Raw genomic sequence first — 26,978 nt, forward strand, 5'->3', positions numbered from 1 at the left:
TTCGGTTCGGCTATAGTTCACACGCATAAATCGCGCAGAGTCAGGCATAGAGTCAATATCAAAACTTCTAAAAACTGGGATGGTACCGGGAGCCTGTGAAGCTGCAACTGCTCTGAGCGCGGCCATCTTGGCCCTCAGATTTCCAGTACCAAACAGACTCCTGTCATCTGCAGAAATATTCTGATGACTCTGCAGTAGTCGGGTGTATCAGAGATGGACAAGAAGCTGAGTACAGGGAACTGGTGGACCGCTTTGTGGCATGGTGTGGAAACAATCATCTCATCTTGAATGTGAACAAAACAAAGGAGATGATTGTAGATTTCAGGAGAATCAGGAACAGATCCAACCCTGTTTTCATCATGGGAGAAGAAGTGGAGGTGGTGGAGAAGTATAAATACCTTGGAGTTCACCTGGACAATAGACTGGACTGGAAATGCAACAGTGACGCTGTCTACAAAAAGTGACAGAGCAGACTGTACTTCTTGAGGAAGCTGAAGTCCTTCAACGTTTGCAGCAAGATGCTGCATATCTTCTATAAGTCTGTTGTAGAGAGTGCCGTCTCTTCTGCCATCATCTGCTGGGGTAGCAGCACCAGAGCAAGTGACTTAAAAAAGATCAACAAGCTCATAAAGAAGGCTGGCTCAGTTCTGGGGACTCCTCTCGAACCTTTGGAGATGATTGTTCAAAGAAGGATTCTTCATAATATGAAGAACATTATAGACAACCCTCAGCATCCTCTTCATCAGACTGTCATACAACAACAGAGTGTCTTCAGTCAGAGGCTTCTTCAAATCCGTTGTAGGACAGACCTCTACAAGAGATCCTTCCTGCCCACAGCCATCAGCATCTAGAACAACTCTTTAATGAAACCAGGATGATGAGTTACAACAACATTTAATTTCCCTCTGGGATTAATAAAGTATTTTTGAATTGAATTGAATTGAATTATACATTGGACGACGTCCTCAAGAAGTTCAGTCTATGTGGTCGAGGTAACGAGCTCGTTTGGGCGAAGCATGATGTCGTGCATCTTACCAGACTTCAGAGCATCATTTACAGACTGGATCATTGCAGGTCTGGTGTTCCACCTCATCTCTCCACAGCTGGACCAGTCCAGAGCCTTGTGTAACCTAAAAGTGAAAGAAGACAGCGCACAAGTCAAAATAGGTTGACCGTGACTACAAATTACAATCTGTTGACCTGTCTTTTGGAATTTTTTTTTTTTTAACAAAAACAAGAGATTTACAATTGAAACTAAGTAAAAAAAAAAATAAAAAGAAGTGACCTTTGCAATTATAAATTACAGAAGCTTATTTTTTCTTTATTTATTTCACTTATCATATTTTATTATTACTTAAACAGCCTCACCAGGCAGAGATTACAATTATTTATGTATCTTACCTGCTCTTTTGAAGTGTGTGACAAGGGTCTTTGTGTCCAAAACTGTTTTAACAGTTTGCTTGCAGAGCTAACAACTTCCTGTGTTAGGTAGAAAAATTAAATTAAATTAAAGACAAACAAAAAGCTTAGTGCTACTTCTTGTTGTGCCATGCTTCAGTGTTTCCCCTACCATTATACAAGCGGGGTGCCCCACCCCGTCAACTGAATTGAGCACCTCGCCTACCAAACCAAACTTGCCCCCCCCACCTGCCCACCCGTCACTGACATAGCACTAAGCTAGCAGCGAGAAATACAAATTCTCTAGCTAAAAAGCTAAAGGAAGCACTCATGTTGCCTCTTCCCTCATGCTAAGCGCCTCCTGCCCCCACTCAAAAACTGTTAGTACAAGCTGCACTCAGACAAGTGTCCGTCCCCCCATCAACAAAAATCATTGATGAGATGAGCACACCGCCATGGCAAGTTAACTAGGGGAGACATTTTTTTATGTAACGGTTACGTATGTGAAATCAAGGTTTTGGGGTGCCAGCCAGGTCTCTCTCCTGACATATAAGAGGTTTAATTTTATATGTTTACCCTTGAACACAAAACCCGCACAAAGGATGTAAAACACAGAAGTGATTAACACCCTCAACATTAAATGAAAAAAACCCAACAACCACAAAGTTTCTCAGCAAGTTTCAAATGTATTTACCCACCGACACACAAAAAAATAATACTTCATACAATAATAATCAATCCTTTAACTTAAAGAGGGACATAGCTCGAGCATTATTCAATCACTTAATTTCAGTCCCAAACACTGCACAGAGGCACAACCAGCACGGTGCTCAGCGGCACCCAAAGTTTAACAACCTGCAGCCGCAACAGGTTGGGAATGGATTTACACACACACATAAATAAACAATAGTTCATCCAATAATAATCAATTATTTAAATTAAAGAGGAACGTGGCTCGAGCGATAGTCAGTCAATTAATTGATGTTCCAAACAGTGCTCGGCGGCACACAAAGTTTAACAACCTGCAGCAGCAACCGCAGCAACAGGTTGAGTTGTTTCACTCACGCTACCGATGCTTGGGAGAGACACTCAGTCCAAAGGAAACGTTTCTGTTGCGAGCTGACGAGCCCTCAGGTGATCCAAAATCAGGTAGTCCGATGGTTCCAGACGAGCTGTCAGATGACACACCCCTTGCTGCTCTGCCGCGCTTCATTTCACAACTCTCAATAAGGGCGTTTCAACCAGAAACAGCTGGGCTTGGCTGCCAGCGTGTCGGAGGATGATTGCTCCAAACAATAAATGGGTGGATTGATTTTTTTATGTGCATAATATTTATTGGTGAGTGATCAGACCGTCACACTGTGCTTTCTAAAACAGTTATTGAATCAAGTATTTACTTATGTAGGTAAACATAGATGTTTTAAAACCTGTTAAAATGCACCAGAATGCAGGAAATAGCAGCTGCTTTATTCAAAAAGTTATGGGGAGGACCCACAGACCTCGCAACAATATGTCCCCCCTACAATAATTCTAATGCTAATACACACTGTGTGGTTCAAGCCAAGAGCCATTGTCAACCCTGGGGGGCTAAGGCCCCTAAAAAGGGCTTCTAGAATCGCCCCTGGTGTGAAAAAATGAACTGAGAAAAATCAACTCTAAAATTTAACATAATTGTACACATCATATCTTAAATCTAAAACTAAAACAATTATTATAATATATATGCAACCAGTCTTTCATATAAAAACTGGGATATTTTTACCGGAGAATGCTTTCACTAACGAGTTTGTTGTTGTACTGGCATGTTACAGCCGACAGTAACTATCTACACCACAAAGTGATGGTTATTCACGTTTTTCCTCGATTTAAGTATCCAGCAGGACGTCACAATATAAAAATAGGAATATTTTTACCGGAGAATGCGTGCACTTTAACCAGGTAGAGTTTGGTTGTTTTTAACATTACAAACAGCGACAGATAATGAAAATTTTAACCTAAAAACCCACATAAAAAAGCAGAGCATAATTTTAAATTAAAAGGGACAAGGTGGCGAAAAATGCGCTGTTTGAGTCTGTTTATTTACTGACGGTAAACAAAGTCCAACTCCCACCGCAGCTGAGACTAAAGTTTAAAGCAGCACAGCACCAACACAACTCTGATGAAGTTCAGGGTTATTTGACACTTTCCTGCCCGTTCTGTGAGTTTAATAGACAGACAGTTACTTCTTAACTTGCGTTGCAAACTATTTCACCGGAGGACATTGACTGATTACAGTGATCTTGAGAGCATCTATAAGCATTGTTGACCTCTCTCGTCTCAGATTGCAGAATGTCTACGTAAATATGTGCTTGTTTGTGCAAGGTGTTTTTTTAATATTAGAGGTTTTTTTTCTCAGGCAAGAAAAAAAGTCTGATAGGAATTTTTTTTCGCCTCCAACTCTTACATGTGTCCAGTTAACCACTGTTTTTGTCTGTCCAAACAGGTCTCACTTGTAAATGAGTCTTCGAGGCTCAATGTCATTTATCTGTTTAAATAAAGGTTGAATGAAAAAAATATATATATATTTCAGCCATTTGGTTTCTTTGGAGACTTCACTGTTCCTCCCACCCTCTCGGTGAAAAGCTACGGTGTTTTGACTTCTGGGAAATGTAGTTCTTTTGATTTGTGTTAAAGTGAAGGCTTACTGAAAGAAAACTACAAAATAGCTGCGCCGTTGTTTTTTTTTTTTTTTTTTTTCAATTTTGGTTAATGGTTGGTTCCCGCTCCTGTCTGCTCCCGTTAGCTTTCAGTTCGGTCATGTCCCGGTCACGTGAGTTATAATGAGGTTGACTCCGGTCTAATCATGTGACCCGCGGTTCTCCCGAAAAAATGTCATCCTCTAGTGTCTTGTCTTTCTCTCCGAATTATCCTTATGGTGTGTGTTTCTGCCTTCTGTCCTATGTCCTATGTCCTGTTATCAGTAAGTAAGCTGCCCTGTCAGCCTTTGCTTTGTTTTTGTATAATAAATATTTTGATTTTCCACAAGCCTCCTGCAATTGGGTTCAACACTCTTGACGGCAGAACGTGACAGAATCCGGAGACCAATTCTGAACCCAGCAGGAGGATGATCACTTTGTTTGAGTTTTTGGCCCGTGATGTGGAGAAGACCGCTCAGCGCAACAGAGAAAGGGAGGAGAGAATAAAGAATCTGTTTTGGGGGACCCACCTGGTCAATAAACCCGGGTCCTCATCTCACTCCTCCTCATCTGCTCGTCACGCCCACCTCCTCCTCGTTCGCCTCCTAGCTGTCCTGAACCAGTGTCGGAAAGACGGGGGTGAAATGCTGGTCCTCCCCGAGCCCAGCACAAGAGGGGGAGAGCTTCGTGAGCGGGGGCGTTTTAAACCCTTCCCACACTCTTGCAATGTTCTAAACAATGTTTCTAAACGCTCTAAAAGAGCACAGCAAGTCATGATTTCAGCTCCCTGCCTCCTCTGCTCTTTGCCACCTGCAAGCGCTCTTGGCCACACCCACTTCTCCACTTTGCATGCAGAACAGCTGATCAGCTGCAGCAGGAAGTTTATCCTGTAGTATGGGCTGCACAAAGGTGCAGGAGGAGCTAAATAATTTATTTTAAATAAAAATTCCTTGCCAATCATGTGGCTCATCCATCATTCAGCCAATTGTGTGTCATGTCCAAGTTTATTTTGAAAAAGCGCGATAGAGCGAGTCCCCAATAAGCAAACCGCAAAGTAGCGAGGGACTACTGTATTCTGTTCTTTTTTTTGTTGATTTGCTGTCAAATGAATCCTCAGCTAAAGAAATAAAAAAGCACATACCACTTACAGCTGCTTGTCTAGGTAACTAATGTTTGTGTAACAGGTTGAACAATGACAAGTCTCTGATGCAGGTTTTAGTTGTACTCCAATTGACTAAATGGATTTCTTTCATTCAGTGTAAAACTGCAGCCGTTTTCTGTGTATTTCAGTACCAACCTGCTCCACAGCCCGATGATCATAGACCAGACCCCAGAAACTCGACTCTGTCTGGCCCAGGCCTTGGCTCAGCAGTTCTTTGGCTGTTTTATCTCCAGAATGTCATGGTGAGCCAAAGTTTTTGTTGTTTCACGAAGAAAAAAATTCTCACTTTCACAATAAACATGCCTGATTCTTTTTTGCGTTATGAGCATAAACCATTTATTTTCTCACTAAGACTTACCCTCCCTGATTGTAAACAGCAGGCTCCTCTGGATGTGGTGTTTCAGACGGAGGCCATTCAAAGCAATTAGTCTTATGGAACAAGGTGTTCCAAGTTCAGCCATGGACACATTGTGATAATCCTCAGACTCTGCTTTTGTCATGCAAAATAATTGTTCACATTATTTGCAAGAGTTCATGTGAGCAAATACAACATGTACAAACCGGATTCCAAAAAAGTTGGGACCCTAAACAAATTGTGAACAAAAACTGAATGCAATGATGTGGAGATACAATACAATACAATACAACTTTATTTATAGAGCACTTTAAAACAACACTGTTGGCCAAAGTGCTGTACACTAGGACATACAAAAACATAAAAACCCCACACGTTAAAAATGTGAAATAAAATAAAGATAACAAATAAAATAAAACAAATAACTTAGAGTCATTAAAACCAACATTTCAAACTGAAGTAAAAGCCAAAGAGAAAAGATGTGTCTTCAGAGAAGACTTAAAAACAGGAAGTGAGCCAGCTTGTCTGACATGCAGAGGCAGCTCGTTCCACAGTTTAGGGGCAGCGACTGAGAACGCTCGGTCACCTCTCAGTCTCCTGTTGGACCTTGGGACGACCAGCAGCAGCTGATCTGCTGACCTGAGAGAGCGTGAAGGAGTGTACAGCTGGAGCAGGTCGGACAGATACTGTGGGGCGAGACCATGAAGACATTTGAAAACAAATAAAAGAACCTTAAAATTAATCCTGAAGCGAACCGGGAGCCAATGTAGTGATTCTAAAACAGGGGTGATGTGTTCTCGTTTTTTGGTACCAGTTAAAAGGCGGGCAGCTGCGTTCTGAACCAGCTGAAGTCGAGTCAGTAATGACTGGCTCAGACCGACATAAAGAGAATTACAGTAATCCAGGCGAGTTGTGATGAAAGCATGGATTAAGATCTGAAAATGATGTTGTGACAGAAATGGTTTGACCTTGGCCAATTGTCTCAAATGAAAGAAGCTGGACTTGATCACTGATTTAATCTGCGTGTCAAGTTTGAAGTCACTGTCCAGCCTCACGCCCAGGTTAGTTGCTGTCTCAGTCAGATGTTCTGTTAAAGGACCCAGATCGCATGGATATTGGAGCCTTCACTAGGCTTAAACAACAAGACCTCTGTCTTTTTGTCATTAAAATGTAAGAAGTTTAGTGACATCCATGCTCTGACTTCTGCCATACACCCCAGGAGTTGTTTCAAGGAATGGTGTTTGCCCTGTTTTAACGGAACATAGATTTGGCTGTCCTCAGCATAAAAATGAAAAGAAATGCCATGTTTCCGGAGAAGATGTCCCAGAGGGAGTAGATACAGGGAAAACAGAAGAGGGCCAAGTATAGAACCCTGAGGTACTCCACAAGTGAGAGGGGCTACAGAGGACTCCACAGCACCAATGCGCACGCAGAAGTTTCTTTCTGTCAAATAGGATCTGAACCACTGTAGAGCAGGACCCTGAATGCCCACCCAGTTCTCCAGACGAGACAGGAGGATGTGATGGTCTACTGTGTCGAAGGCAGCAGTCAAGTCCAACAACATTAAAACTACACAGTCACCAGAGTCTGCGGCTAAAAGAATGTCGTTGAAGACTTTCAGCAGCGCAGACTCAGTGCTGTGGTGAGTTTTAAAGCCAGATTGAAACTGTTCAAGAAGGTTGTGGTCGTTTAAGTATGATGTTAACTGATTGTAAACAATTTTCTCCAAGATCTTAGATATGAAGGGCAGTTTTGAGATGGGTCTAAAGTTGGACATTACTGTGGGGTCTAGGCTAGGTTTTTTAATCAGTGGTGTCACAACTGCATGTTTAAAGCTCGCTGGTACCTGTCCACATGCCAAACTGTCATTTATAATTTGGCACACATGAGGAGCCACGGTGTGAAAAACCTCTTTAAAAAGACGAGGTGGGATGAGATCATTTGGGGATCCAGCAGGTTTCATACGACCAGTGATGTCAGTTAAGGAAGACAGGGTGACGAGCTCAAACTGACTGAAGACAGCAGAGCGTGTGACGGAGACGGAGGGGTCGTAAGAAGGAGGGCTTATGAGAGCTCTAATGCTTGAAACCTTATTGATAAAAAAGCTCAGGAAGTTGTCACACATTTCAGTGGAGTTCTCTGGGCTGGCTGATTGTGGGGCGTTAAGAACAGAGGTGATTGTTTTAAAAAGCACACGTGGATTGCTGGAGTTGGAGGAGATGATGTCAGAGAAATATTTGTTTTTTGCAGCTCTAACAGTGGACTGATAGAAGCGCCAGCTGTCCCTCAGAGCTTGGAAAGACACCTGTAGTTTGTCCTTCTTCCACTTCCGCTCTGCTCTCCTGCACTGGCGTCTGGCAGATCGTGTGACCTCATCAGCCCAGGGGTCAGGCTTTGGTCTGGAAGCTCTTGTTTTTAATGGAGCCACAGCATCTAAAACGTTTTGACAGGCTGAGTTAAAATTAGATGAGAGAGCATCGATGAGATGGTAAATGTCAATATTTTATTCGTAATATAACATAGATGACAGATCAAAAGTTTAATCTGAGTAAATGTAACATTTTAAAGGAAAAAATATGTTGATTCAAAATTTCACAGTATCAACAAATCCCAAAAAAGTTGGGACAAGTAGCAATAAGTGGCTGGCAAAAGGAAATTGAGCTTATAACGAACAGCTGGAAGACCAATTAACACTAATTAGGTCAATTGACAACATGATTGAGTATAAAAAGAGCTTCTCATAGTGTCAGTGTCTCTCAGAAGCCAAGATGGTAAGAGGATCACCAATTCCACCATTGTTGCGCAGAAAGATAGTGCAGCAATACCAGAATGGTGTTACCCAGTGTAAAATAGCAAAGACTTTTAAGTTATCATCATCAACCGTGCATAACATCATCAAAAGATTCAGAGAATCTGGAACAATCGCTGTGCGTTAGGGTCAAGGCCGTAAAACTATACTGGATGCTCATGATCTCCGGGCCCTTAAACGTCACTGCACTTCAATCAGAAATTCCACTGTCAAGGAAATAACAGAATGGGCTCAGGAATACTTCCAGAAAGAATTGGCAGTGAACACAATCCACCATGCCATCAGCTGAAACTCTACAGTGCAAAGAGGAAGCCATTTCTAAGCAAGTTCCACAAGCTCAGACGTTTGCACTGGGCCAGGGGTCATTTAAAATGGAGTGTGGCAAAATGGAAGACTGTTCTGTGGTCAGATGAGTCACAATTTGAAGTTCTTTATGGAACACTGGGACGCCATGTCATTCGGACCAGAGAGGACAAGGATAGCCCAAGTTGTTATCAACACTCCGTTCAGAAGCTTGCATCACAGATGGTATGGGGTTGCATGAGCGCTTGTGGCATGGGCAGCTTGCATGTCTGGAAAGGCACCATTAATGCAGAGAACTATGTTCAGGTTCTAGAACAATATGCTCCCATCTAGACGCCATCTCTTTCAGGGAAGACCCTGCATTTTTCAACACGATAATGCCAGACCACATTCTGCAGCAATCACAACATCATGGCTACGTAGGAGAAGGATCCGGTTACTGAACTGGCCAGCCTGCAGTCCAGATCTTTCACCTATAGAGAACATTTAGCGCAACATAAAGAGGAAGGTGCGACAAAGAAGGCCCAAGACGATTGAACAGTTAGAGGCCTGTATTAGACACGAATGGGAGAGAATTCCTATTTCTAAACTTGAGACACTGGTCTCCTCTGTCCCAAGACGTCTGTTAAGTGTTGTAAGAAGGCCACACAGTGGTAAAAATGGACTTGTCCCAACTTTTTTGGGATTTGTTGACGCCATGAAATTTGGAAACAACAGATTTTTCCCTTCAAATGATACATTCTCTCAGTTTAAACTTTTGATCTGTGATTTGTTTTCTATTCTGAATAAAATATTAGATGTTGGCACCTCCACATCATTGCATTCAGTTTTTATTCACAATTTGTTTAGTGTCCCAACTTTTTTGGAATCTGGTTTGTAGCTCTGCACACCAAACTCTTTGTTAAAGACATTTTGAGCCTTTGCCCTTCCTCAGCCTAACAAATGCAAATAAAAAGTTGCTAACTTAAAACAATAATTGCTATGACAAACACCTGCACAAAAATCTATAGGATTATTATCTTAAATCATAAGTTAAAACGGGTAGAAGTAACAGTAGTGCATAACACAGTATGTCGCTAATAATCACTTATCTTTCAAAGGACCTGGTCAGAGTATCAATAACCATACTATTATTATTTTTTTTTTTTGAGCTCAGTTTAAGTGTAGAAACATTGTGAAGTGTTTCAATGAACTTATCATCACTCAATTTTTATTTATTTATTTATTTATTCATTTATTTATTTATATATTTATTTTTTTAAAAGGAAGAGAAGAAGGAAGAGTAAATAAATAATAAAAGAGAAATAGATAAAACAAGAGACCACCACGACAAAACAACATTCACAGCACAATGCCACCCACAATATCACCATGAAACATTCGATATCATACAAGGAATCAACTAGCTTCCACCACTACCCAACCTAGCGTGCATCTGTCAAAGCACCTGAATTCAAACACCTGCGCAAGCACGCCTGCCACCACCAGATTTCTCCAAAAGAATGCCCAATAATGGACGCGGGGGCCCACAGACCCGCCCCCCCAGGACACAATGGCAACATAGGGAGGACCGGAGCCACAGACACACAGCGGCCCACAGGCCCGGAGCCCCAGGAGTCTCCCAACAGGGAGAACCGCACCCCCCCAGAGAGGAGCAGAGGAAAGAACCGGTTGACCCCAGCCACCACAATGCAGAGCCTCCAGGAAGCTGCAGCGACGAACCCACAGGTCCGGCCGGCGACCCATGCCCCCCCCAAGTAGATCCGGCCATGGACACCGAGCCCCAAGCCCCGAGGCCATACCACCCCCCGGCAGAGCCCCGACAGAGCCAGGGCACCCAGACCCCGCCAGGCAGCAACCAGGGTAGACCGACGTGCACCCCACCACCCAGCCCAGACACCGAGAGCCACCAATGCACCGGCGGCAAGGGGGTCCCCCACCAAAGGGGGGCACGACCGGGGGGAGTGGGCCCCACACCAAACGTGGGGCCCAAATTGATCCAAGAGAGGGGGGACCACCAAAAACCCAACCTGAGCAACCAACAGGCACACACAGATAGCCCGACAGAATCTCTGTCGGGCCGACCGCATGCACCATCTACCTGACAGCGACCACAGGCCGGCCCCAGCCCAAGGGGCAGAGAATACCATACTATTCATGAATAGTATTCAATATGTTTGGGGTTGTGATCAGGTACTACCACACAAACATCGAGTTCAGTGTGTCCAAAAATAACTAACTTACAGCCAATTTTGTATTTGCATTGATGGCCAAATGACATTTTTATTAGCATTCAGTATGTGCTGGATATTTTTCTTAGCTACTACCACACCATACTACTACCACTACCACACCAAACTACTACTACCACACCAAACTACTACTACCACCACACCAAATTACTACTGCTATCACACCAAACTACTACTGCTATCACACCAAACTACTACTACTACCACACCAAATTACTTCTATTATCACAACCAAACTACTACAACCACCACACCAAACTACTACTACTACCACACCAAACTACTACTACTACCACAACAAACTACTACTATTGTCACAACAAATTACTACTACCACACCAAACTACTACTAAAACCACAACCAAACGTTGGTTACGTACTGTAACCCCAGATTCTATGAGTATAGGCGTGGCCCTTTAAGAATGTCGCTAGTGGGTTTGTCCCTAGGCGCGCAGAGCAGCACTGAAAACTTTAGTCCACGCCCACCTGCTGTGTGGGCCTCACCCCCGGTCCGTATAAATTACGGTGAGACCGGGTAATCGGCTCCCAAATAGCTTTTTTCTTCAGCCATTAGGAACCAGTGAGGCCCAGAGCTTAAAGGGCTACGCCTGTACACATAGAATTTGGGGTTACAGTACGTAACCAACGTTCTATTTCGTATAGGCTTCGCCCTTTAAGACTGTCGCTAGTGGGTTAAAGGCTAAGCAGGATGTAGTCTATGTCTCACTGGGTCCATTTAGACACAACATGAAGCACCTGCTTGCACAAAAAACATTTCATCACTCAGCCTTTTGTGTGCGTAATTACATGCTGCGTAATTGCGTGCTCCATGCACAGGAGCGCACCGGAGAAGATCTCTGGTGAGGAATAAAAGGCTGAGATAGCAGACCTGGTGCTGTGAATGGGAACAACGGAGGATACGAATTGTAACAATGTAACGATAAACAGAGCAGACCAACAACTCCTCAGGATGAACCGGTTAATAACAATAAAATCAGCAGTCATGAACTTGTGACTGATAATAAATATCTCACACTGCAACTGCATGCAGGCAGGTGTGAGCTCAAAAGTGAGGCTCCATGAAATAAATAATCATTCTGTCAGAACCCTGTGAACAGAATGGGTCATGGAGAAAGTAGAAACATCACGTAGATAAAAACGAATAATTGAACATGGCGATGACCAGGCAGCCGCCATACAAATATCGTCCACTGTCATCCCTCTGTGCAGAGCCATAGAAGATGAAAACCCTCTGGTGGAATGCACCGAGATTCTCTGGAGAATCCAGTCCAGATGAACTGTAAGGTTCAGAAATAGCCCCACACAACCAGTGTGAGAGGCGCTGGGTGGATTGAGGACGTCCTGAAGAGCTGTCCCAGTAATGCACGAACATATGCAGAAAACGGCGCAGTGCGGCCGTGTGCGCCACATAACATGAAAAATGCGCGCATGAGACAGGAGGTGAGATGTTGCTTCCTCCTCAGAATTATGAGGAAGAGGATAAAACCCATTCAACATTATCACTCTCGATCTGAATGAACTTGTGATGTTTTTCAGAGCAGGGTTAAAAATGCAGTACAGCTTAACTGCTGTCAGCTTGAATTCTGAGACATGAGGGAGTAACAGAGAGAGCAAACAAACACTCACTCTCTTTGCCGATATCAGAACTAACAGCAGGGTTGTTTTAATGACAGAATTTAAGTGAAACCTGATCTAAAAGCTCAGAATGAGCTTTGATCAGAGCGTGCAGGACCATAGGTCTCACTGTGAAGCTAGTGGACATGACACCGGTCTGTGTCTCCGTACACCTTTCAGGAAACGCTTCATCAGCGGGTGATTAAGAACTGTTCTGTCACCGAAGCCCTCGTAACAGGAAGAAATAACTGCAGCATAAGTTTTAATTGGGCTGAACACTAGATCTCTGTCCATCAGCTGCTACAGAAAGGACAGCATGCCACCTAGTGGCCATGAGATGACCTCCACGCCTTTCTCTGCGCACCAGCACTGAAAAACTGTTCACTTGATGTATACAGTGTTGTGGTAGAAGCAGCTCGTGTGCCCTGAAACGTACGCACCACATCCTGTGGGAGGCCCATCTTTTCTAAATGGATCTGTTCAGCAGACAGACCCAAAGATGCTAACCTATTGCTGGGTAACTCCTGATTACTCTTCCTGCCTGGAGGAGAGCGCATCCCACAGCAGTTTCCACGACCGACCCGATATCAGTCGCTGCAGATTCGGGAACCACGGAGTACATATGCGTTCAGGAGCTACAAGGATGACTGACGGTTCTTCCTTTCGGACCCGGTCCAGGGTCCATGATATCGGCAGGACTGGAGGGAACTCATAAAGGAGCATTTTTGGCCACAGACTGTGAGCAAAGGTGTCCACTCCTAACGGTGGGGTGTCTTGTGGGCTCATTGAGAACCATAATTGACACTGGGCATTCTCCCGTGTGGCGGACAGATCCACTGCTGCTCGGCCAAACCTGCTCCAAAATCCAAGAAATCAGCTCGGGATGGAGGCTCCAGTCTCTGTGGCGGGACCGCCCCTCGACATGATATCCACTCGCTTGTTCAGGATGCTGGGAATGTACACTGCTCTGATGGAGAGCAGGTTTTTGTGTTCCCAACACAACAGCTGTTTTGCGATGCATAACAGTTGGGCTGAGCACACGTCTCCCTGACAGTTTATGTAAACTGCCGTCACTTTGTTGTATGTGTGGATCAGAACGTGCTGATCCTGCAGCAGGGGGCAAAATGCTGAGTCACGTTTCAGACCGTGAAACATTCTAGCACATTATGTAAAGCGACATGTGGTCCAGCCACTGTGCTCCCACTGCTTGGGACAGACACATTCCTCCCAGCTTGACAGGAACACGTCTGTGTAAACTGAGACATGTGACGTAGGCCTGCTGATGAGAACTCCCTCTGACAGAATGAGAGAGTTTCCCCAGTGATTCAGATCGGTTCTCATGGAGGGGGGCACAAAGATAATCCACCTCTTCTGGCGCACAGGATCTATGCGCAGGCGGGCAAACCATCTCTGAAGGCGTCTCATGTGAAGTAGGCCCAGCTGAACCATGATGTGGGCTGCTGACATCGTCCCAGGAGTCGCATGACAGGCAGAACTGTCACTATGTTGCAGGGTTTGACACGGCGGAGCTGGGTTTGACACGGAGGAGCTGAGCTGATAGAGCTTCGGCTCTCAGCTGTGATGAACAGGCTCTCATTGTAGTTGAGTTAGCTCCACTTCCAGATAAACAATAATCTGGGACGGACACACGGAAGCTTTTCACAGTTTATAGAAACCCCAGGATTAATAGGTGGAACACTAGCGTTTTGGTCTGTGAGACAGCTTTCTAACTGGACCGAGCTAATAAGAGCAGATCCTCCAGATAAAAAGAATTCTCATTCCTGCCATGTGTAACGCCTGCAGAGCCATCTCCACGCATTTTGAGAACGTGCGTGTGGTGTTTCAGAATGATGGAAATGTGAAAATATGCGCTCTTCAGATCTATGGAGGTGAAAACCAGTCGTTCTGGTGAAGTTCTCAGTTCTCCAGCAGCTGTTTGATTGTCAGCATGTGGAATTGTTTCCCCATGATCGAATTGCTGAACATGAACAGGTCGAGAATGGTCTCATCCCTCCGTTTTTTTCTCAGAACGTGGAAGTAGTGGGAGGAAAAAAAAAACATATTTTCCTCTCCGTTGGGAACTCTGGAAATCACGTTTTTTCATCTGAAATTCCTGAACTTCTGACTGGAGAGACAAGCTCTGTTCTGGACAAGACAGAACCATCTCTATAATCCCTCTGAATGGTGGGGGTTGAGCTGCGAACTGTAGCGTGTAACCCCTTCTGATCATACGGTCCGTCCATCTGTCCAGGGAACACACTCGTTGCCACTCTGAGTAACGCTCGGAGAGCGGGCACGCATTTGTGTTGTGTCATGTTTCTTATGAACGTCAACCAGACTAAAAATCCTTACTGCCATCACTCGCTCCGGAGATTGTCCGGGGGGAACCCGAGGAGGGCTCCGTCAGAAAAAAGGGCTGTATGTGTGCCTCTGTGCTGAGCCCAGGCTGTGGTCTCACGTTAGAGCTGAGGTGAGCCAGCGCACACTGAGAGGAGTCGTGAGCGCTTTCTGAGTGAGACGCCGTTTCGGTGGAGGCTGCAGCTGTCGTGGAGAAACACGTTTACTCCCGCTGCGCGGTGAGTGGGCTGAAAACAGCAGAAATTAAAAACAGGCTCTGGCTGAAAACGAGGGATTTTACCGGACTCGGACTGCTGAAAAAACATAATTTTTGCTGATGTGGCAGACAAGTGTTTTGTGATATTTACTGAACTGCGGTGCCATTTAAAACGCTGTTTAGAGGTTACTGGCTCATTGTGTGTGGAGAATGTGTGAAGAGAAGCAGCTGTGAGCTCAGCTGATCCGACAGTCTCAGATGAAAAAACTTTACTTTCAGAGATGTTTCTGTTTCATATCAAAAAACATACATCATCAAAAAAAACACATACCTTCCCCTCGAGGATCTGTTGCCTGGTGGAGGGGGCCGGCGGAGGAGCGGGGCGTGAAGTCTCTGCCACAGCTGTGGAGCGCCTCTGCTGCTGTTGCTGGCCAAGGTGGTCCCTCCAGTGGCTGGAGGGGTGAGAGGAGGACTGTGACGTCACCACATGGTGTACAGTCTCTGAGACCTCCTCAGACCTCTGCGATTTCTCAGGGATGGTCCTGAAGTTGGCCCCGAACAGCACCTCTGGGATGATGGGGCCCTGCAGCAGGTCTTTCTGCAGCCTCTCGGACAAGGATGGCGAGAGGCGGAGTCAAGTGGTCAGAATCAGAATGCCTTTATTGTCATTATACGCAAGTACAATGAAATTAAGAGCCACTCCTTTTTTCAGTGCAAAAACATGCTTAAGAAAAACACACACTAAAAATATTATAAAAAACGTAACGCAATATAGATATAATAGCACTATGAAAGTAAAAAATACAAGTATTTCACAATTATATTGCACATTATGGATATTAGTGAGGTGACGGACTGGAGACCTGTCCAGGGTGTCTCTGTGATGGACTGGAGACCTGTCCAGGGTGTCTCTGTGATGGACTGGAGACCTGTCCAGGATTTCTCTGTGATGGACTGGAGACCTGTCCAGGGTGTCCCTGTGATGGACTAGAGACCTATCCACCAGGGTGTACCCTGCCTCTCGCACAGTGATGACTGGACATGGGCACCAGTGACTCCTGTGACCCAAAAAGGAATAAGTGGGTAAAAATAATGGATGGACAGACGGATTGATTGATTGATTTATGGATGGATTGATTTGCTTTCAGAAGACTTGGTCAGCACTTGTAGTAACATGCAACATAAAAAATAAATTTTCTGTCTGTCCTCCTTCACCTTCCATTCTGCTCCTCTTCCTTCCTGACCTTTAACCAACGGTCACACGTGGGACCCTGGTTTGTGTATGATGTATGACTGAGTACACTGGTGTTGCGTAAGAAAGAAACAATCACTTTTAACATTTGGCAATGCTGCTAGCAGTTAGAGGGGACGTTCACTGTGACTTGAAATTGAAAACAGCCCAAACTCATTAGCCTGTCAGACGTATAAAAAAAATGACAGAAAGAAATAACAAAAATGCTCTTGAAAAACAGCAGAACAAACAATACCTTCAAGAAAATTATTTTCTGTTGTTCTTGTGTCTCTAGAATATTTTTAAATATGAAAAGAAAATTCATCTATGAAAATATTTTACTTTTCAAAGCATTGTGTTCTTTTCTTAGCTTGAGTCTTGTTCTGTGAGGCAGCGCAGGAGTTGCACACTTGGTAATTATCAAGTATTGAACCAAAGAGCCAGAAAGAATAAATCTTTTTTAGAAATTGCTAAAGCAGATACTCAGATGAACTCGTCTCTGCTGCATACGCCTGCCTGAACTCAGCATGATGTGAGGTGGTGAAAGCACCAAGACTGAATCAAATAGTTGGGTTTTTCTTTTTACAATCACATAAATCCAAGTTGATAAATTTATAGGAGTGTTGCGTGCCATGCTACAGTCCATTCAAAACTGCCCCAAAGTATAAAAGTCAAGCAAACAAAACGATGAAGCAAGTGGGGTGATTGGAAAAATGTCCTCGAAGGGAGTGTTCGAAGGTGTGTAGCTGAAGAGATACAAACTAAAGTAACAGGAACATATTTACCTGACACTTTGTTTCAAGTGTTCATCTTCAAAACTGCACTCATCTGCACAAAACTTTCTATAAAGTGGTGACAGAAAATGAGATGATGTGAAGTCATGACAGAAGCCATCTCCACTAAGAATATCTGTACTGTGATTTACTGTGGCTTATAAAATTATTAATCTCACTTGGGAGTGCTTAGTTGTTTTACAACCTGGAATATAAATTGCATTTTTATTTGATAAGTTATATTTTCTCTCTGTGCTGTGTGGGTTTTCTACGGGTAATCCAGTTTCTTCCACAGACCAAAAACATGCATGTTAGACTGACTGGTAGCTCTAAACTGTCTCTAGGTGTGAGTGAGAGTGAATGGTTGTTTGTCTCATTTGTCTCTATGTGTCCTTGTGATGACCTGGAGACCTGTCCAGGCATCCTTGTGATGGACTGGAAACCTGTCCAGGTGTCCCTGTGATGGACTGGAGACCTGTCCATGGTGTGTCTGATGGACTGGAGACCTGTCCAGGGTGTATCTGTGGTGGACTAGAGACCTATCCACCAGGGTGTCCCTGTGATGGACTGTAGACCTGTCCAGGTGTCCCTGTGATGGACTGTAGACCTGTCCAGGTGTTCCTGTGATGGACTGGAGACCTATCCACCAGGGTGTCCCTGTGATGGACTGGAGACCTGTCCAGGGTGTTCTTGTGATGGACTGGAGACCTATCCACCAGGGTGTCCCTGTGATGGACTGGAGACCTGTCCAGGTGTCCTTGTGATGGACTGGAGACCTGTCCAGGTGTTCCTGTGATGGACTTGAGACCTGTCCAGGCGTTCCTGTGATGGACTTGAGACCTGTCCAGGTGTTCCTGTGATGGACTGGAGACCTGTCCAGGTGTTCTTGTGATGGACTGGATATCTGTCCAGGTGTTCCTGTGATGGACTGGAGACCTGTCCAGGTGTTCCTGTGATGGACTGGAGACCTGTCCAGGTGTTCCTGTGATGGACTGTAGACCTGTCCAGGTGTCCCTGTATGGACTGGAGACCTTTTCCAGGTGTCCTTGTGATGGACTGGAGACCTGTCCAGGGTGTCTCTGATGGACTGGAGACCTGTCCAGGGTGTCTCTGTGATGGACTGGAGACCTGTCCAGGTGTCCCTGTGATGGACTGGAGACCTGTCCAGGGTGTAAAACAGTGTTAAATATTGGCCATCAGCTGATCAGATTGAAAACAACTCATACAGGTCAACTTCTAATTTGAATTTAGTCCCTTTATTCTTATGCTCCAAACTAAAATCCAATCCAACCACCATAAGTCACACCTGTATGTAATTTTTTTTCAGTTTAATCCAGCTGAAGGTCTAAGAGGTTTGTTACAGAACTTTAGGGAACAAACAGCATCATGAAGACCATGGAACCTACCTGACACCTGACTTCTCACTGTGACTGCTGTATATGTACACCAGTGACCCCTGCGACTCGGAAAGGACAAAGCAGGTAAAGATGATGGAAGGATGATGACCAAACTGCTCCATCTCCTTCTGGGTGAAAAGGAGCTGCTTGTGTCCAATAATCTTTAAGTCAAACCAGAGGGTCTCAGTTTGACTGAGGTCTGTACTTTGGGCCATTCCAGGACATTAACTGGTTCTTCTTAACCTTCTGAAGTGTTGCTTCAGCAGTGTGTTCACACACGAGCATCTTGAGGCCAGCTGGAGTTCAATGGAACATCAGAAATTAATGAAAGGCCTAGTATTCCTTGAAGGAATGAATATTGCCTGTCACACTTCATGTCAGAATTTTAAACTATTCAGAGTCAGAGTCAGAGTCAGAGAGTCAGAGTTTCTTTATTGTCATTCGCACCTCATGTGGTACATGTGGTGGAGCGAAATTATGTACACGGGGTCCCAGTTACATCCAACAATAAAATGTATAAGAAAAACAGTAATAACATCAAAGATATGAACTAAGAAAAACATCAACTAAATATACACTAAGCACTCATAACATAAAACATTGAACATCAGCACAAACATGAACATGAGTCTGTGAGCAGATGTGCACGCATGAACACATCAACATTGAAACAGATCAGCAGCAACATGAAACAGATCAGCAGCAACATGAAACAGATCAGCAGCAACATGATATGGTTTTTCACAGTGATTATTCTAGTTAGAGATTCATGAGTCTAACAGCCTCAGGGTAGAAGCTGTTCCTCAGTCTAGTGGTTCTACACTTAATGCTCCTTAACCTCCTTCCTGAGGGGAGTGGGGCAAAAAGTGTGTGTGCTGGGTGGGTGGGGTCCTTCATGATGCAGGTGGCCCTCTTCCTGCATCTGGAGGTGTAGATGTCTGTGATGGTGGGGAGACTGACTCCAACAGATTTCTGTGCAGCCTTCACCACTCTCTGCAAAGCTTTTCTTTCTGCAGCTGTGCAGCCTCCATGCCACACATTGATGCTCGAGCACAGGATGCTCTCCACTGCACACCTGTAGAAGGAGGTGAGGACTGAGCTTCCCAGACCAGCTCGCCTCAGCCGTCTGAGGAAGTAGAGTCTCTGATGAGCTTTCTTGATCAGGCTGGTGGTGTTGTTGCTCCAGCTGAGGTTGTCATTCATGTGTACACCCAAGTACTTGTAGCTGGAGACCACTTCCACCGCAGATCCTCTTATGTTCAGGGGGGTGTAGGTGTTTTTGTTCCTTCTGAAGTCCACAATCATCTCCTTTGTCTTCTTCACATTGATGTGAAGGTTATTCTCTCTGCACCAGCTCTCCAGGTGTTCCACCTCCTGCCTGTAGCTGGACTCATCATTGTTTGTGATGCATCCCACCACCGCTGTATCATCTGCAAACTTTACAATGTGACAGCCTGGATGGGTAGCTGCACAATCATATGTGAGCAGAGTAAACAGGAGGGGGCTCAACACACATCCCTGAGGAGAGCCAGTGCTGAGGGTTATGGTGGAGGAGGAGAGGTTGTGGATCCTCACTAACTGTGGTCTGTTTGTTAAAAAGTCTACTACCCAGTTGCAGATGGAGGGGCTTAGTCCTAGTGTGGATAGTTTGTCCATCAGGGTTTGGGGGATCATGGTGTTGAAGGCGGATGTGAAGTCCACAAAGAGCATACGGACGTAAGAGTTTTTCTGCTCCAGGTGGTTGAGTGCAGTGTGGACCACAGAGGAGATTGCATCCTCTGTTGATCGGTTCTCACGGTATGCGTACTGATGAGGGTCCTCGTTGATGTTGATGGTTGTTTTGATGTGAGTCATGACCAGTTTTTCGAAGCATTTAGCGACTATCGGGGTGAGGGCCACTGGCCGATAGTCATTCAGACCAGTCACTGTAGAGCTTTTTGGGACTGGGATGATGGTGGCAGTCTTCAGGCAGGTGGGAACTGTCTCCAGGGTAAGTGAGGTGTTAAAGATGTCTGCCAGCACCTCACAGAGCTGATCAGCACATTCCTTCAACACTTTTCCGGGGATGTTGTCTGGGCCAGTTGCTTTGTGCGGATTAATCCTCCTGAAGGTATTCCTTACTTCTGCTGAGGTCACGCTGAGATGCTCTTCATCCGGTGGTGAGGTGAGTCTGGTGCTGGGTGGTCTGTTCGGGTCTTCAAAGCGTGCATAGAACTTGTTGAGGGCATCAGGCAGAGATGGGTCTTTGGGACATTGTTCACTCCTTCCTTTATAATCTGTTATGCACTTAATGCCCCTCCACATGCTCCGAGGGTCTTGTGAGATGAATTGACCCTCGATCCTCTTTGCATATGTGCCCTTGGCCCTCTTAATACCAGCAACCAGCTCTTTTCTTGTCCTACTCAGCTCCTCTGAGTTTCCAGACCTGAAGGCAGTGTTCCTGGCTTCCAGCAGGGTACGCACCTCTGCATTCAGCCAAGGTTTTCTGTTTGGGTAGCTTTTAACATTTCTGATAGTGGAGACTGTGTCAGTACATGTACTAATGTAACCCAGTACTGAGGATGTGTATTGGTCAAGATCAAGCGAACCTCCATTTTCAGCAGCTTCTCTGAAAACCTGCCAGTCTGTTCGATCAAAACAATCTCTCAGTATGGGGCCACTGTCCTGGATCCAACATTTAACTTTCTTTTGAACCGGTCTGGAGCGTCTCAGCGGGGGCATGTAAGCAGGAGCCAGGAAGATTGAGATGTGGTCTGACAGTCCTAGGTGGGGGCGGGGTTCGGCTTTGTATGCATCTTTTACGTTCGTGTAAACACGGTCCAGCGTGCGGTCTCCACGTGTTGGAATCGTCACATGCTGATTAAAGCTTGGGAGACAGTCCTTTAGATTCACGTGGTTAAAGTCTCCGGCTACCACGTAAAGAGCCTCGGGGTGTTTGTTCTGCAGCGAGCTGATGATATCATGAAGCTCCTGTAGTGATTCATTAGTGTTAGCGTCCGGAGGAATGTAAACAACTGTGATAAAAGTCACTGTGAACTCTCGAGGTAGATAATGTGGCCGACATTTCACTGTTATTTGCTCCAAAGCCTTCGAGCATGAGCTATTTACAACAGTACAGTTCGTGCACCAACTTTTACTCACGTAAATGCACACTCCGCCTCCCCGTGATTTCCCCGTTAGCTCGCTGCAGCGGTCCGCTCGAAAAAAAAAGTCTGTCATCCAGCTGGAAGACTGAGTCCGGCGTTTCACTTGTAATCCACGTTTCTGTGAGGCAAAGCACCGCACACTTCTTCATCTCTTCTGAGGCGCCCGCTCTCAGACGAAGTAAATCCACCTTGTTGTCCAACGAGCGGACATTCGACAGAAAGAGAGACGGCATGGGGAGTTTACCGGCTTTAGCGTTAGCTCGTAGCCTCACCATAACCCCCGCCCGGCATCCTCTCCTCTTAAGCCGGGAGCAGCGCTTCCTCTTCTGCCCGCTGGAACGCCTCTGCTGCAGCTTCCAGGTAGATGACTTTAAGATCTGCATTCTGCCGAGCGTAGCTTTGAGTTTGTTGCTGATTTCTGCTATATTTCGTGGCAAATCCGCTCCTATTCTCATCAGTTCGGTTCGGCTATAGTTCACACGCATAAATCGCGCAGAGTCAGGCACAGAGTCAATATCAAAACTTCTAAAAACTGGGATGGTACCGGGAGCCTGTGAAGCTGCAACTGCTCTGAGCGCGGCCATAGGTGCATATTATCTACTGATGAGAACAAAGTTCTACTCATTCTAGTCAAACCTTGTAAATAACTCAACGCATGTTCTTACATTTTTGAAAAGTCTTTTGTGTTGCAGTTGCATTTGCAATATGTTTTAAAATGTGTGAATCTCAGCTACTACCATACCAAACTTTAGCTCAATATTTGTAAAACAAATAACTTTTTAATAAGTTATCTTCATTTTAGTGTTTCCTAAGGTCATGTATTCCATCCATCATCTTAACCCACTTCTTCCTTTTTGGGTCACGGGGGGGTCACTGGTGCCCATATCCAGCAATCACAGTGTGAGAGGCGGGGGACACCCATGACAGGTCTCCAGTCCATCACAGGGACACAGAGACAAACAACTGTTCACTTTCTCACACCTAGGGACAATATGCATGTTTTTGGTCTGTGGGAGGAAACCAGAATACTCGGAGAAAACCCACGCAGCACAGAGAGAACATGCAAACTCCACCCAGAAAGGCTCCCGGCTGGGATTTGATCCACTGACCTGCTTGCTGAGAGGTGGCAGCTTTACCAACTGTGCCACTGTGCATCCTAATTCTGCTTTATTAATCTGAAGTATTTTTTTGAATGTCAATTTCTCAAAATCAAATAGGAAATCTATGTGTTGTAGGCCAACAGAATAAAAAGTTTACCAAAGTTGTTGAATACTTTCTCAATCCACTAGACTTTCAACAATTTCTGAACAGGTCCATTAAATCTTTACCACGTTACTGCCATGATTAAACTTTTCCAAAATGCTTGTATATGTAGTGAGATTAGGCTGCAGTGCCCTAACGTGTTGTTCTTCCTGAAGGGCTGATGAGTGGGTGCTGAAAGGGATTTCTGGCTACATCTATGGACTCTATCTAAAGAAGACCTTTGGAGTCAATGAGTATCGGCATTGGATCAAAGAGGTAACTGCTTCACTGTCGGCAGCAATAAAACACAATATTTCATAAATTCAATGTAAGCATACAGTATCCTAAACTGTTAGTGTCCCTCTGGGGCAGCTGTGGCTGAGTGGTTAGAGCAGTCAAGGATTCAAGGTTCTTTATTGTCATTCATGTAGTGAACTAGAGCTCCGACCTCAACCTGTCTCTGAAGACCTTCAGGGAACAGGAACTGCTATTTCATTGATTTAAATCCAGAAATACAAGTTATCTCTTCAAGAGACTATTTTATTGTATCCTGAATGAATCAATTGAAAGAACACTCTTCCTTTTTACATTATCATTACTATTTTAGAATATCTTGATAATCAAATGTGTGTTTAGTTCATACCATTTCTAAATGTTGAAGTGAACCACTCATTTAAATCAACTGTGAAACAGTATTAATGATTTTTAAACCTCAGCAGATTTTTGATCATACAGTTAAATGCCTGTTTACAAAGTAAGTGTGCATTTTAGTCTTCTGTCTGAATGAGGAGTAGTGATGTCGTTCGAAAGTCAGAGACAAACAGAGACGAGTTATTAGAACGAAGTGTCTTGTTTTTAATTCTTGCAGACAGTAAATAACTTCAACTGGCACCTGCTTTGTCTCACCTCTTCATAAACATTTCTCTGTCTGTACTAACCGTTCGTAAACATTCCTGCTGTCTCTTGACTCCTAGTGACCCTCTTGACATCACTAGAACCACCCCCTGCTGGTTGTTTCAACCAATCAGGAAGTACCACGTAACAGGAAGTGTATACCCCTTTAAAAGGAACACTTCGTGGAACTATTCAGTCAGTCCTGGAACTCAGTCGGAGTCTTAAGTCTTAGTCTTCATGAGTCTTAGTCTCTTCTAAGTCTTGCTGGAACTTTCAGTCAGAGATGAGACTCAACTAAGTAGCGGATGGATGGGACCATGTGCAAAGGATCCCTCCATTTCAGCAGAGTCACAGCTCACATCGCTGTGCACTCAACCCGAGCAGTAAATCCTCCACTTCTAAGGAAGCTTATTCGGTGGAACCGAGTACTTCGGCATTTATTCTGTTGATCGGAGCATATGGAACTACTTCTAAAGATTCTCAGCCACCCTGACCGGAGAAGCTGAAAAGGGAGCGTGAGATGGACCTCTTTTTTTCACACGCCTCACAGTGGCTCCTTTCATTCATCCTTGAAGAAGGCTTTTTACAATAACACTGCAGCTCGATGAATCACTCAAAAGCTCACGTAATTCGCAGCTAAGAATGAACATGTTCTGCAGACCGAGTCCAGTGGTAAACCTCGCCCTCAATCGGCGCCGCGCGCTGCTTCCTGACCACACCAGCGTCAAACGCGCGCCCCCGCGACAATCCTCGCCTAAGACACCGCGTCGTCGAGGGCGCACACACACGACTCTTCAGCGCACGTCGGCTCACATCAACGTAGATGCGAGCCCGCAGCCTGAGCACAGCATGGAAATGTTTTTCAGAGCCTTTTCGTAACAGTCTCCCCATGAGTGTGCGGAGCGCGTCTCCGCGGCGCAGGACTGCGGTGGAGGCGGTGAGACATTACGCACCACGTAACGTGCACCCGCTCCCCAAGCGTTATGCGGACCGGCAGAACGGATATGAGCTGCAGCCTGAGTGCTGCACCCGCAGCAACCCTAACCGGTTCCGCATGCTCGGGGGTGCGCACCTTTCTCCAACGTGAGTGCAGCACAGAGGCACCGCGTCCTGCAGCATCGGCAGCCCGCACACGGCCCGCATGCTCGGGGGCGCGCGTTTCATTCTCCGTAAGCGCGCACCAGCTCACATCAGCATGCATGTGAGCCCACAGCATAAACGCGTGCCCGCTTCCCGGACATTACGCGGACTGGCAACGAGCGGCGCTCCAGATGGATAGATGAACCGTTATCAGCAGGGGATTCACGCTGCAGTACAGCTCAAAACTCCCATTCGGAGGAACTCTAGAGACGTTTTCTGTCATCTCTAGAACAGATTTCGTCCCCCCTCGCAGAAGCTCAGGAAATTCTGATTAAAATGCAATTTCCAGGGTCCCAGAAGGAGAGGAAAACGCAGGGTTCCACTCTCGTCACTCCCTGGTTCCAATGGACCGGAAAGATGAGATTTATCCTAGATTTGTCAATTTTGAACTGTGAGATAACATTCCCATTAAAATGCGTCGAGCCGCTCGGCAGCCGCCACACAGAGCAGGGAGGAGAATTCTGCTTTATCTGGACATCTGTTGCTACTGACCCGTTTTTCCAGACAGATGGCAGCAGTGCAACTCACGTGAAACCGGCAGAGGAATATCAGCTGTTTTCCGTCAGCAGACATGTGTCAGACTTCACAGAGGCACAAACATTTAACGAGCTGTGGGGGCGCTGTGGTCCCCACACAGCAGCTCATATAAATGTTTTTGGAGTGTCGCATGGGTTTTGAATGTGATTCAACACTTTGCTTCTGTGCTGCGGAATCATCAAGTTTTTGATTCACACAGACAGCAAGTGACTGTTGCATACATAACCGGCAGGAGGTGTATGCGCTCAACCCAAATGTTCCACATTGTGAGACAGATGCTGTGTGGGGCACACCAAATCTGCTCTCCATCAGAGCAGTGTACATCTCCGGTGTTATGAACAGGGGGCGGATGTGATGTCCAAGGACGGTTTTGCGTCACGGGGACCGGGACCCTCCATCCAGAGCTGATGGTTCAGATGCGGCAGAAATCTTGCGAGCGGCTGTGGACCTGTTTGCAACACGAGAGAATGCTCAATGTCAACTATGGTTCTCACTGAGCCCACGGGACGAACCACCGCTAGGGGTGGACGCGTTCGCTCACACGGCCAAAATGCTTCTTCACTTTCCCCCTCTCTCTCTGATATCACAGTTTCTGAACCGAGCTCAGGAGGAGGGACTGACATCTCTTCTGTCCCGAGCGCGTGAACGCATCATGGTTCCCAGTCCTACGACGCCTGTTATCAGGGCGCTCGTGGAATCTGCCGTGGAGGGAGGACGCTCTCCTCCAGGCGGGAGGAGCGATCAGGAGTTACCCAGAATAGGCCAGCACCTTTTGGTCTGGCCGCTGAGCGGATCCACTTAGAGAGGATGGGTCTCTCTCAAGATGTAGTGTATACGATTCAGGATTCATGTGCTGCATCCACCACAGCGTTGTTCACATCAAGTGGACAGCCTTTCAGCGCTGCTGTACAGCGAAAGGTGTAGAGGCCACTTCATGTCCACTAGGTGGTGTGCCATCCTCTCTGCAGCAGCTGATGGACAGAAATCTGGCGTTCAGCACGATTAAAACGTATGCTGCAGCCATCTCTTCCTGTCACAAAGTTTTTGGGTACAGAACAGCTTTTAATCATCCGCTGATGAAGCGTTTTTTAAAAGGTGTACAGAGAGGTGTAGAAGCCACCTCATGTCCACCAGGTGGCGTGTTGTCCTTTCTGCAGCAGCTGATGGACAGAAATCTGGCGTTCAGCACGAGTAAACATATGCTGCAGCTATCTCTTCTTGTCACAAAGGTTTTCGGAGACAAAACAGCTTTTAATCATCCGCTGATGAAGCGTTTTTTTAAAGATGTACAGAGACGCAGGCCTTTTTCACGCCCCCTTGCTCCACAGTGGGACTTAACGCTGGTCCTGTGAGTCCTGATCTAAGTTTCATCTGAGCTACTGAATCAGGTTTCCAATTAAATTCTTGTCTCTTTAAACAGCCCTGCTGTTTGAAACCATTAGTGAAAAGGCCAGACTTCAGGGGTATCTGAGGCA

General features: G+C 45.5%; 1 protein-coding gene across 1 annotated transcript in view; it reads left to right on the forward strand.

Moving 5' to 3' along the window:
• Window positions 1–5,363: 5,363 nt before the first annotated feature.
• taf2 (TAF2 RNA polymerase II, TATA box binding protein (TBP)-associated factor) overlaps window positions 5,364–26,978 on the forward strand; it is a gene marked incomplete at its 5' end in the record, with an annotated part of 177,652 nt that continues 156,037 nt past the window's right edge. Inside the window, 2 exon segments of the mRNA XM_037676473.1 lie at window positions 5,364–5,477; window positions 23,109–23,208. Of these exon segments, the coding sequence (XP_037532401.1) occupies window positions 5,364–5,477; window positions 23,109–23,208 (214 nt within the window).

The sequence above is a fragment of the Nematolebias whitei genome, chromosome 5 (assembly GCF_014905685.2).
Source record: "Nematolebias whitei isolate Nwh7 chromosome 5, NemWhi1, whole genome shotgun sequence".
Lineage (NCBI taxonomy): Eukaryota > Metazoa > Chordata > Actinopteri > Cyprinodontiformes > Rivulidae > Nematolebias > Nematolebias whitei.